Source organism: Corvus hawaiiensis, chromosome 1 (genome assembly GCF_020740725.1).
Source record: "Corvus hawaiiensis isolate bCorHaw1 chromosome 1, bCorHaw1.pri.cur, whole genome shotgun sequence".
Lineage (NCBI taxonomy): Eukaryota > Metazoa > Chordata > Aves > Passeriformes > Corvidae > Corvus > Corvus hawaiiensis.
This window is the reverse complement of record NC_063213.1, coordinates 6,541,978-6,555,154: the sequence shown is the minus strand read 5'-3', so window position 1 is coordinate 6,555,154 and position 13,177 is coordinate 6,541,978. Positions and strand designations below refer to the sequence as shown.

Genomic DNA, 13,177 nt, shown 5'->3' with positions numbered 1-13,177 from the left:
AAATCATTGGGAAGACTGTTACCATTACGCATCCGTCACATCAGAATGTGCCTTGGGCACCTCCAGAATGTTTGCTTCCTGTCAGACATAAAATACTGTGATGGATAAATCCCCCAGTAAAGGTCGGCCCTGGCAGCAATGCTCACTCGTCTGAGAAACTGAAAGGTCAGGATGCTCAGGGTCCTGGTAGGGCTGGAAGCTGAGCATCTCACTTAACATGTGGTTGTACTTTCACTCCTAATTTTATGTGAGCTTGTTGTTTGTGGTGCTTCTGGAAGTTCATTTCTGTAGCCGAGTGCTCTGTTACAGTCCTATGCACCAGTTGAGTGTTTTTCAGCCTTTTCTGAGCTCCTTTTATTGAAATAAATCAATTTTGTGGTAAACTATCTCTTGCTTTATGGGTGTTTTAAGTAAAATACTCATCCTAGTACTGTGACAGAATTGTTATCTTAACACTGTCAGAGCATTAGGATGTCATCTGATGCTGGGATTTCTGTGCCATCAGACAAAATTGGTTTTAGAAAACAGTGCAATCATCTTGATTGTTTTGACCATCTGAACAGCTCTCTTAATACTACTGGACTGCTCGCATGAATTAGCTGAGCAGCCTGTGTCTCTTGAGTTTATTTGTAGATGATGATGATGATGATGATGATGATTAAGCCCAGGAACCACAGTGAAGTGGACTCTCCACTGTGTTAGCGTGAGGACAGTCTGTGTTGAGGGCTTGTGACCTTGCTATGGACTTACAACCTGGTCTGTGTGCAAAATGTGCCATGTCCAGAGCATAACACGGAGTCCACAATAGAACTCTTAGAATCTCAGACTGGCTCCTGCTCTCTCTCCAGGCAGCACATCTTTTGTTGACCCAAATTGTTTCCCCTTCACTAGCTCTGATGTATTATTCATGTTATTTCAATGTGGTTTTACTTTTGATAAAGGAATGGGATTTCCCCATTTGACTGTAAACATGGTGAGAAAAAGCTTTTAGGACATTATTGCAGCCCTAGTTTAGCTGTAACCAGCTGAAATGTAAGTATCAAAACCTCCTTGTCCTGTCATTAGAGATTAAGGAAAAGCATTATGAAGAAGTAGGACTGTGCTTGATTTGACTTTGTGCTACAAATGAAACAGAAGCTTCATTTAATTGTTTGTACCTTTACACAGAACAGTGTTAAAAAACACACATAATCTTTTAGTGGAGAGAAAGAGAGACCAAGTAGGAATTGGTGCTGGAGCAGAAGAAAATATGTACATTTACTAAGGGAATCTGTGACATATAAAGCATAACACTAATCTCTGGCAGTTCTTTTCCATTTGATGGCACTAACATCTCTATAATTAAGAGCAATGGAATTATTTAGAGGAAAACTGTGTTATAAACCATTCTTTTTTTAATTGAACAGCTGTAATTTCTACCAATGGAGCAAACTATATTATAAGAAAATGATTATTAGTTTAAAATGCAAAGTTAAATGAATGCAAAATTAACAAACAGATGGTGAAGAATTATTGTGCTTTATTTTACTCCTGGGTAAAAGGGCTCATGCAGGATTGTAAAAATGTCATCACACTTCGTAAACCTGAAAGCAAACAGAATTTGCAGTTGTGCACATCTGTTTTGGGACACTGCTAGAGGGTTAGAAGAAGCAATGTTGTTTTCAAATAAGGGTATTCATCAAAAGGATATCATTTACTTAACAGTTATGGCTTCTGCTAAGCATCAGACTCAATGTTCTGTGGAATTCATTACAAAATTTGGCAGCTTTTTTCTTCACAAGCTACTGAGGCAGCATTCTGCAAAACTGAAACAAGCAGCCCCTTCTTAACCTCACCTCCCTGAAGCCCAGAACAACAGCTGAATAACCTGATTAAATGTTTGACCAGTAATTTTAGGGGTTTAGATTCTAGGTCAAGATGTTGTGCTTGACAATGCTTGCCTGAGGAATATCAGTGATGAAACAGGATGGAAAGACATGGGGCTTATTTATTTATTTCAGTGGCTGGTGAGTTAAAGAATTACATAATATTTGGGAATACTATGTATTGGGAGGAAGAATGGGACAAAGACACGTAAGTGACTAATTTAGTCAAATTGAAAAAAAAGCTAAAAGCCCCAGCCAGATAAAACATGTCAAGATTTTATTAGGAAAGAAATTATATTAATGTTCAAGCTGGTAGTTTCAAAGTATGCCACCTAATTGCTTTGTTTGAGCTCAATTTACAAAAATTAGTGAACTAAAAATGTAGGATTTTGTTTACAATGACTTTGTGCCATTGGGAGAGTGCAATTTAGGAACAGCCAAGGAAATAGGAATTATGAACAATAACGTACTGATTGCAGTCAGTGGGGAAGGAATACTAAGGAAGTGCTCACTAATGAGGAAGGTATTAAAGGCAGGAAATTCTTGCATTTTTTTATGTCTCTACATAATGCAGAGTTTCTTGTTACCCCATCCCTTCTACTACCTTGTAAATTATATGTATCACTGAGTTTATATCATGACTTTGGCTGACACTAACTTCCTGTTAAATCAGGGTAATGTATCTACAAAATATTTCATAAAAGAGTGCATTATTAAGACAATAAAATCAAAACACAAAGTAGGGACATGTCAGAAGGCTGGTTGTGTGCACACAATTAACATCCTTTGCACACAGTTAGCGTCCTTTGCACGCAGTTAATGTCTTTTGTGCCTCGGCCTGATTATGTATCTCTAATTGTATGGTCGCATGCAGAACAGTTTGTGCCTAGTTCAGTCCATAGGATGGACATTGCTGTCTTAGTATAAACCTCTTCAGTATTCCATTTTTTCATTATTGTTTAATGTGTAAGTATGTAGACTATTCAGACACTGCTGAAGAGAAAGAATTCCTCATTTCTCCATGAGTTTTTCTAAAATGTTTTTACTGTAATGAACATGTGAATAACTTGTTTATAAACTTTTTTTCAAATAACAGATGTATGTGACCTTGTTATGTATCTCAGGCTACACTTTTCCCTCAGAGAAGTTGAATTTATTTATGTCTGCTGATTTGGATGGCAAATGTAAGAGTTTCAGAAATACTCAGACTCACTTAAAAAGGTTGTACTGATACTGAAGTTCTTCCTTCACTCTGTTGCAGTTGTGAGTGCACAATCTATGTAGAAATTAAGGCTGAATTTTTACAGGGGAGAGAAAACTCCAAGCTTTTGACAGTAAAATTAAGAACTAAAAAATTAAGAAAAACTTTACTTAGTGCCCTGCCCAGTACCATCAAGGAACTTCATGGAAGAAGTGAAACTACAACTCTTCTGCAGGCCATTGCTCAGTTGCCATATAGCTAAGTGCTCTTCTTCTCCCACAAGCCATCCACAGCCTTTTTCAATACTACTTTTTTTCCCTCCTCTATAAATTAAGCACAGTCTGACAGGTAACAGGTTTCTTTAATGCTGTAACTCCTTTTAAAAAGTCTACTTTATGCATGAAATCCCTGTTTGATCTGTAATGCTCCTTGTGTTTTAGTGCACATACATGTGTACATGTGCACGTGTCTGCTCATTCCTTTATCTGTGTCTCCATGTGTCTTGTGTTGCCTTGTATTTGTCTGCCTGTATAATTTCCTTTTGTCAGGGAGAAAAAGGAAAAGGCAGACCTCCCAAACTGCAGGTTTAAAGCCTTTGTGGCTACATAAGAGCGCTGCTATTTGAGCTGGCTGGATGATAGTGATACAGCATTAGGTGTCAGAGGACAGCGTACTTCTCCTCCTTGTAATCTTCATCCAATTTCAGTTGCCTCAGACTTCTGACTTTTTGCTCAAGTTGGTATTTTTAGCCACTTCCACTCTTCATCTCCCCTTACCATTTCTCATCCCTTTTGCCTCGTTCTTTCTGAGATCTGTCCCTTCACCATTTCCTGTGTCTTAGAACCTGAGTTCCCTTAGGCCTTTATCCAATTTGAGTGCCCAGATTTGATTAATTGGTGCTTCAAGTGTTAGCCCTGCCCCTCCTCAGCTTCCATCTCCATCCATGGTTTCTCCTCCCAGTCTCAACAGACTCACTCACACAGTGAATCCCTTCTGTCTCTTTGCTCCTTACTTGTCCATCTGCCTGTGTACTGTAGACTCCTATTCCCCAGATGATTGAGTGACAGTAGTATCAGGATCCTTAGGGATGTCTACTTTCCATTCCAGTGGCTTTTTGTGCTTAGGCTTAGAGAATTTATTACAGACTTCCTCCCTCTAATGCTTGTCAGACAGAAGGAATCTTTGCAGGAGGTACATGATGTCCAGTCAGTGCTAGAAATTGGAGAGGATCACTCATGATCAATGAGAGTAGGTTGTTCTGTAATTTTTCACTTATAAACTTTTGGAAGTGTTTTACATTTAAAAAGATAGTTTCCTTAAGTTGGGTCACATCTAGATGGATCTGCAGGGAAAGGGCAGAAGTTGCATCCCCCACCCTAAAACTCATGATAAATTGCAAGTCCCGTGAATGAGGTTGTTTTTAAGAGGAGCAAAATGTTTTTCTTAATGACTTTTCTGTTCTCAGAAGTGGCTGGAAATTTTCGTCTTAAGTCTTCCAAAAATATTTAAGAGAGTTTAGACATGTGTTATGAGAAGTTTAGCCCAACTTTTTATTGTTCAGAAAATTTGCAAAAATAGAAGAGAATTTATATGAAAGTCTTCTTAAACAGTCTCCCATTAACATCCCTTCTTTGATAGTACTATGCTGATGAAAACTTTGGTGTGAACTTGGCTGTGGTACCAATAGAGAACTTGTCTCAACATACGGCAGCTCACTACTGTCATCTGAATTCTGACCTCCCTGTGGATGTGCCTACCTGTGAGCTGTGTTTAAATTCCAGCTGCAGGCCATGGAAATCTGGCCAGTCCATGGAGCCTGAAAAAGGACACCCACTGTTTGGCCAACTGAATTGCCATGAAGTAAATTCCATAAAATGACTAAGCCTTATTAAGTGTAATGAAGTTTGGATGTCCTCGACAAGCCTTGTGTCGTTTGGAAGCACAATGCAACTGTGTGAGCAGTAAATTCTCCTTTTACTTTAAATGGCTTTATGAATGTACTTATGTCATAACCTGTAGAATGCTTGAGCTACTTCAGAATCCCTATATATGATTTAGGAGTGTAGGAGCTGTGCTGGATTCGACAGAAAGTTGACTTCATCCCGGTATGTTCTGCAATGACCAGTAACAGATGCCTAGAGAAGATCATTAAACAACAAGGATGTAGCAATGTTTCCCTCGATTATTTTTTCTCAAGCCTCCAACAATTTGTGGCTCAGCTTGTGCTCTGCCAACACAAAGAAATGTCTACACACGCTTCTTAAGACCTTCCGAGCATGAATCAAATGGAACTGGCACAATAGTCTGTTTTCTGAGCCTGCCAAAAAGCAGCCTCAAACCAAAGCTGATGATTTCTGTTCTTGCCTTGTTTGTCCTGGAGTTGCTGATGCTGAAGCCTAATAACCACAGTTTAAATTACATTAAACGTTATTGACCTTCTTGTTGTTGACAGTCTAACTAAACAACAGGCTCGTGCATGCTCTTCTGCCACGGTGGATATTAGATGGAAATTAAGGGAGTAGCTGGTTGTTAGCTGTGGAAAAGCTTAGCCTCACTCAAAACATTTACTTTATCCTAAATCTTGCAGAAAGCGAGGAGCTGAAAAGAAAATCCCCCTTCTTTCCTCATGAAAGTGTGAAAAAAGCAGCAGAGTCTGTGAGGGAAATTATATGCATGCAGTTATTCCACTAGCTTATATAGTGATGAGGAGAAAACAGCTCTAAGGCACCCAAACCCTTCTGTGGAGCTTCTGAATAAACAGGGTTTGGGAACAGTTCAGGCTATATGAGGAAGAATTTTTGTGTCATAAAGTTTGCATGTTTTCCTCTATTTCAGGTTTCAAATAAAAAATGGTATCTTACTTAGCTAACTCGATTCTTGCCGGTTTTTAACCTATTCATCTCTGTTACAAAAAACACCCCTCCAAAACTTGAATGTTTTTTTTATCTGAATTCTTACATGTCTTGATATCAACGTGATTTATTTAATGTAAATTTTAATGGAGGTGAAAAAGAGAGGCAGCTGGTGGGAATGAGAAACAAAGTGGTGACTTGTAAAGAGCCTGAAATTTCCACACTTAAAGGGGCTTCTGCTTTCTACCTTGATTATGTATGCTGAGTCACTGTGTTAAGGTTTGAGGAAGAAGAATAACTGATCTCTGATTGACTTGTTTATTTTAAATGGAAGTAATTTCCAAATCTGGGGCATGAGTCATATAAAATTAAAAAGCTAGAAGGTAATTTCCAGTACTCCTGGAAAGGTGTTCTATTTAGTACTTCTAATCAGTAGTTCAGTTGAAAGCCATTAATTGTTTTTATGTTCCCATCTTGTTGTATTGTGCTCTTTAGTGCTTTATGGTACTTAAACCACTGTATTTGACATGAGAGGTGCTAATGGTCATTAGTGTCTTCAAGCAATATAAAGCTTTTTCCAGGTGATAGAGTAATCAATGAAGATACCAGAACTAGCAAAGAACGTATTTCATTAATCACTGTTTATATGAAAATTTCTTTGTGCTCCTTTTAATGACAAGTTGTTAAGGTCCAGTTCTCTTCAGTCACAGGTTTGTGTGACAGCATTTCCCAGTAGTTAAACAGTCTGAAATTTGTTATTACAGATAATACATTAAATTGTTAAACCGAGGACAGATGGCTTGTGTGTATTTTCGGGTACACTGTCATAAAATTAAAATTTCTTATTGTTCTCATAGGTTTTGTCAGCTGATCTTTTTTAAAGAAAAAATTCACAATCAGTGAAAACCTTTTGTCATTTTGTTTAAAACCATTTTACAGTTCTTAGTGCTAACATTTAGGTTTAGGACACTAACGAGGTTGCAAAGTACTTATTCAAAGACTGTATTTTAGCCTTTCTTAATGTCTGCCTTCTAAGGGTTGTTACTTGCTCAGTTACTGAGACAGTAATACTATAAAGTAATTCTAAGGGCAATAAAATAATGATAAAACATGACCTCTGATTAGTTCTTGGTACTATCTGAATAAAATCTTACATTGTCTTACAGGCATCTTTTTCTCGTTTGAACTTACATGAGATTTTGGAGTACTGTGAAGTATGGAGCAGCAGGAAGGTTAGAAATATGTAAGCAAAAAGCTGCTGCTCTTGTCACCATTTTCCACTTTGGCCATGTGTTTCCAGTAAAGCCAGTGGGATTTGTGGCATTCAGCTGAGCTGAACAAGGCAGAATTAACATTTTTGTTTAGCTGGTTTTGGTGCAATTACAATTGGAGCAAGCAGGCATGAGTTTTTCTTGTACAGGAAATCTTCTGTGTGGTTTCTGCCACTCTAACTTCATGGAGGATGTTCTCCCATAGAGCTAGAATACAGGGGAGGTGATTGATCAGGTTTTCTTATGTTTTCTGTTAGTTCACTTAGTTCTTCCTTTTCCACTGTATTTGTTACAACAATGTCATATTTGAGCCAATGGGATTAGTAAATAAAGGGAATTTTAAAATTAAATTTTAAAGATGACATAGCTTTTGAAAAAGCAGATGTTAAAAAAAAAAGTCAAAAGGGCCAAGTAGAAAGATCTGTGGACAGTTCTAAATGATGGATATCACAATAGTAAGAAGTAGCAGAAGTAGGGCTGGGTTCAGAGCTTTCTTGCATGGACGAGTGCACAAGGAACTTGCTGAAGGGAACAGTTGGTAACCAGTGAAGGACTTTCTGAGTAGGAAAATAGTCTGCTGGCTCTGCTTTAGTTTATTTCCTTGAATGTCCTATGAATAAGTAATGAACTATCTCTCCAGCTTTCTGACACCTTGTAAAGTTGGGTTTTTTTTTTTCCTGTAGAACAGGAATGTAAAATTACTTGATCCATCAACAAAACAGTGTTTGTCTTGCTTTGACAGCTTACCATTTTCCAATACCTGCCCTTTGAATACTTGGATTCAGCTTCCACCCCATTCACATAACACCTTACTTTGTGCTCATACTAATGAAACTGGAGACTCCAGACTGTCCCTGGCTCTGACACTGTCCTCATACGGACATGCATCTCATGGGCAATATGATTTATTCCTTCATTCCAACTCCTGTTGTCATAATTCCATATTTTAGCAATAGTAAAGTAGTATTTGTTACTGATTTTATTTAGCAGAGCTCTTAAATTTTTTTGTTTAATTTAATACACTTTTGCTGTTCTCTTGGGGTCATAGCATGGGGCCTGGCTTCAGAGGAGTGTTGGCTTCTAGCACTGGAAAAGTAACTCTTCTCACCAACATCTGCTGCCAAAAAAATCCCTTTGGGCATTGGTTTCTTCAGACTGCTTTATCTCTCTTACAAATTCAACAAATGTTGATACTCTGTGCTTTTTACTTGCTTCGGATGATATATACCACATTGTTTTCAAAGTGTGTGTTTCACTTATCTGCCAAATGCTTTTCATTGCCAGTGCAGTTTAGCAGATGGGTTTGAAGGGTTCAATTACATGTAATTTGGGCTTCCATTTTTCTTCCAACATCTTTATGTGGTTCCTTAAATCAACATCAACATTTTTCAAGGTTTTTTTAGTAATCCTGTAGTTTGCTCATTTCTAATAATTTCATCATTTAGTCATAGAGCATTTGGGAAGAGTTACATTCTGATTTTATATTTGGTATGTACCATGGTTGATTGGTAGTTTTGAAAAACAGATGTGGTATTTTAAAATTCCATTTATATTGCTATTTATTCCATTATTCCCAACTTTTAATAAATATTGGATTATTTGAGTGCTTACAGTTCTTTCATAATTTTCTTTTCCTCATTAGTTATTAAGGGTCAGTGATGGGATCCAACAAAGTCTTGTTGAATACTTTTTTGAGGGATACATTTTGGACCTCAGCTCCTCCCAAGTTCCCCTTCTTGCTTTTTTTTGTACTGAATAAAATCTTTGAAAAAAGTGTGGCCTGTAAGAGTTGGGTCTTAGCTAAACCTCGTCCATCTCCATAGGTTTTCGGGACATCGAGGACAAAACAGGGCAGTGGTTGTGTGTGGTTCAGTGTGCAGCTGCAGTTCTTGAAGTTGGAGGCTTTGGGGGCTATATTTTCATGCTTTACATCTAAGTTCAGGATTTACCTTGTTCAGCATCCTCAGCAAGTGTTCACTGAAGTTATCATTTCCTAAAAGGAGTTTTTTGCAGGACTTCGGTTTTGTTGGCAGTCCTTAAACGTAATTCTGTCGCTGCTGCCTTCACCTGCTTCAGGAGCTCCATGTTATTATTTACTGATCTTGTCCCCCCTCCTCTCCTCTGCATTTCATTGGTCAAGTAACAGGATACACCTTGCCATACAGGTGTTAGACATGGTGAGATGTCCTGCAGATCAGAGGACTAGGCAAAGCATCATAGCCCACAAACTTGGCAGTAGTTCTCTTTGATGATCCCTTTTAATTGCTGCGCCAGAGCATTTTTATCTTTTTACACTGCAGTTCTGTTTAGCATACGCTAATATTTTTTCTGTCTCTTGTCCATGAGTTATCGTGCAGGCAGATACTTTTCTGAAGATGTTAATTTCATGTGGTTTTAAAGAATATCGATGTAGCTGTTGACACAGGCAGCTTTGTGATTTGTATTTTCATATGGGCTGGTTTTGATATCTGTGGACTTACAGTAGCACTATTTCATGCCTAATTTCATGCCCAGCTTCAAAACAGAGAAGAACTATGGTAATAAATACTGTCTGTATTCTAAGAGTTAAGCAGATGCAGTACATAACTTCTCTTTGATTTGGTTTATGTTCATATTTGGATGTTACTTGACACTTCTGCTAGTAATCAAACATACTGGTGTTAGTATTATATTTTTGTTGTGAAAAATGAGAGTCCCTGAGCTCAGTTGTTGCTGTATATTATGTACGCCTTCCTGTGAGCCACTGACCTGTTTTTTCTTAAGTTTACTCAAAATCTTACAGTGCTGTGCCTTAAAAAGTATTGTTGCCTTGGTGAAAAAGTGCAAAAGCATGTTACAGTGCTTCAGGGACTGCAGTGAATCTGAGAAAGAAAAAAGACTGATTAACTGAATCGGAAAGGTGTGGGTGATTTTTTACAAGCAGACTGATAGACTCTGCTCCCTCTTGACTAGAGAACTGGAGGATCATTGCATTGTTCTTTCTGAGAAATTATTTCTCTGGTGTCTAATAATAATTGTGCTTATTTATGACTTCTCGAAGTTTGGTGGTGATATTTGTGTAGTCTTGAAAGGCAAGATGAGTAAAAAGTGCGAGGTTATGTAATGCATTATCATCCCAGAGAGAATTGTATAATGCCAGTAAGATTTTTGGGAGAATGTCATATTTGATATCCATTTGCATTTCTGATTACAGTGTCTGTGGTTTTACGTTACAGCTTACAGAGTCAAGTGGGTTTTAGTCTTAAGCTATTGACAGCATGGTGTCATCTGCCTTTATTTTCAGAATAAGTCTCCAGGCCCCATTGCTGAAGGCATAGCTCAAGCTAGATAACATGGAACAAAACTGCTTTTCTGTGGCAAGAAGAATCTTAATTGTCAGAGCACGTTTAGAGTGGGTTTCATTGAACTTTTTAAGTAAAGATTTGGGAGTGCCACTGAAAGACACCACCCACTACCACCCACATTTCCTTCTCAGTATTCACTACCTCCTATTGGCCAAGGTGTTTGTCTGCTAAATGAAGGAGAGGAACAGATCTGGCTAAAAAAATTACAAGAAAAAGTAATTTTTTAATGACTTCTTGTGTTTGTTTTTCAGCGATGTGCATTTTGTAAGCACCTTGGAGCCACTATCAAATGCTGTGAAGAGAAATGTACCCAGATATACCATTACCCCTGTGCTGCTGGAGCAGGCACATTTCAGGATTTCAGTAACTTGTCCCTCCTTTGTCCAGACCACATTGATCAGGCTCCTGAAAGATGTAAGTACACAGTGTTCATATGACACAATTAGCAGGTTTTATGAAAACTTCTCTGTTCTAGGATCAGCTTAAAACTGTGTTTGTTCAGGCGTATTTCACAGTTCACGTACCCAAGAACTCATGTGTGTTCAGGAATAGGAAAGATGTGAGTTCATATTCTTCTGTTTTTAAAGACCAACAGTGCTGCACAGCAAAGTATTTTTCTTTAATGACAGAACATGGAAGAGGTTTACTGGTAAGGCTTGTCTTCTGTCAGGTTTTAGTTCAAATTGATAGACTTGCTTGTCCTAACTCAAGTTCTTCTTGCAAACACTTCAGCTAAATAATAGATTTAGACCTTGTAGGGGCTTTATTTTTCACTTCTTCTACAGAGGAGTTGGTTCCAAAGCTCTCAGCTTTATCTTGAGGAGAATAAAACTGTTCCTTTTTATAAGACTTCATTAAGGTTTAAAATGAATGTACTTTTGTTATGAGAAGATTAGTTGAGAAAACTGAATTAAAGTAGTAGCTATTAAATGTATTAATTAAATTTGAATTTCATAAGAATGATCAAGTTTTGTATGCATAAGAACTACTAAGTAATTTGATTCATTGAATTGTTCATAATTTTGAATAAAATAATAATTGAAAAAATTATTCCTTTATAGCAAAAGAGGAAGCAAATTGTGCGGTGTGCGATAGCCCTGGAGACCTCTTAGATCAACTTTTTTGTACTACCTGTGGCCAGCACTACCATGGGATGTGTCTGGACATTCAAGTTACACCTTTAAAAAGAGCAGGTTGGCAGTGTCCTGATTGCAAAGTGTGCCAGAACTGCAAGTAAGTGAAACTTACAGGACATGGAGGAGGATGGTGTGAGATTTATGTGCTGTGATTCTGAAATTCCTATTATATTAAATGTTCGGGGTTTTTTTCCAAAAAGTATAGTACATTTGCCCATCTCTGTCTGTTATGATACTGCATTAAGTAGCTGAGCAAACTCTTTTGTTGGAAACTTTGTTCTAGAAGAGCTGAGCTGGAAGTCCTGTGTATTTTACTCCCAGAGTTACCATTATCTTGGCAGGTTCTGGAAAGCAATAAAACATTCTGAGTTTTTCCTCCTTTTATACAGGAGGATTTTTCTCAAATTTACCAAATAAACAAATTATTTTAATCTAGTGCCTTCACAGTCTGGGAACCTTTGCTCTTAGTCAGCTGACAGTTTAGTTGTGCTTGTACCTACACACTGGGCAGGTATTAGGTCTTCTCTCATTTCTTAATGTCTTTCAGAGGAAGGTAGAGAGTCATTATGAAAACAGAACGGTGGCTTAGTTGGGCAAAGAAATAAAGTGACATGAGTGGCTGTGATTGAGTAGTTGCACCAAAGACAGAGACAATGAAACTTAATTGCTGTGGCACTGTAAGGGTTCACTTAGAAAATTCTGACTGCTTGTGGGCTTGTTCTCTTCTAACTTAATCTGATGGGCGCTGCAGGGTTCTTTCGCTTGCTTGGTTTTTTTTGAAGGACTTACTGAAAAAGAAGTAAGAGTTTTATTCAGCTTTGGTCAGATCAGCTGGGACAGTATGAAGGAAAAAAACCCACTTTACTACTGCCTCATGTATCTGACCAGTCGGTGCTTTCCTGTTTTCCAAGCAAAACACTTGGTATTTGCTAGCATTCACTCAGCCCACTTCAAAGAAAGAGTGTCGCCTGATCACGAGCAGCAGATAGCAAATCTCATCAATGAAGCTAGAGTAGAGAAGCACGTTCTAAAAAGTATCCCTAAATGTATTGTACTGGGTAATTACAGTGTCTGTTAACAAGTCTTCTCTCTTGTGGAAAAATAGAGTAAATGTGATGTGTTCACTCCCAGATCATGGGACCTTGTGAGATACGTCCATGGGTTCAGAGGGAAGTGGTGGGTGAAGTGGCTAAGCCACTATCCATCGTATTTGAGAAGTTGTGGCAGTCTGGTGAAGTTCCCACTGACTGGAAAAGGAGAAACATAAACCCCATTTTTACAAAGGGAAATAAAGAAGACCTGGGGAACCACAGGCCAGTCAGTCTCACCTCTGTGCCTGGCAAGGTCATGGAGCAGATCCTCCTGGAAACTGTGCTGAGACACACGGGACATAAGGAGGTGATGGTGACAGACACCATGACTTCACTGAGGGAAAACAGTGCCTGAAGAATCTGGTGCCTGCTATGATGGGGTTACAGAGTTTGTGGAGGAAGAACAACTGATGTCAG

At 38.3% G+C, this 13,177-nt stretch overlaps 1 protein-coding gene across 8 annotated transcripts in view; it reads left to right on the top strand.

Moving 5' to 3' along the window:
- Nucleotides 1–13,177, top strand: part of KMT2C (lysine methyltransferase 2C) — a 192,231-nt gene that overhangs the window by 93,864 nt on the left and 85,190 nt on the right. For all 8 annotated transcript variants that reach the window (XM_048322121.1, XM_048322413.1, XM_048322666.1 and 5 more), the window contains 2 exons: nucleotides 10,785–10,947; nucleotides 11,595–11,766. In XM_048322121.1, coding sequence (XP_048178078.1) covers nucleotides 10,785–10,947; nucleotides 11,595–11,766 — 335 coding nt within the window. The remainder of the gene's footprint in view (nucleotides 1–10,784; nucleotides 10,948–11,594; nucleotides 11,767–13,177) is intronic.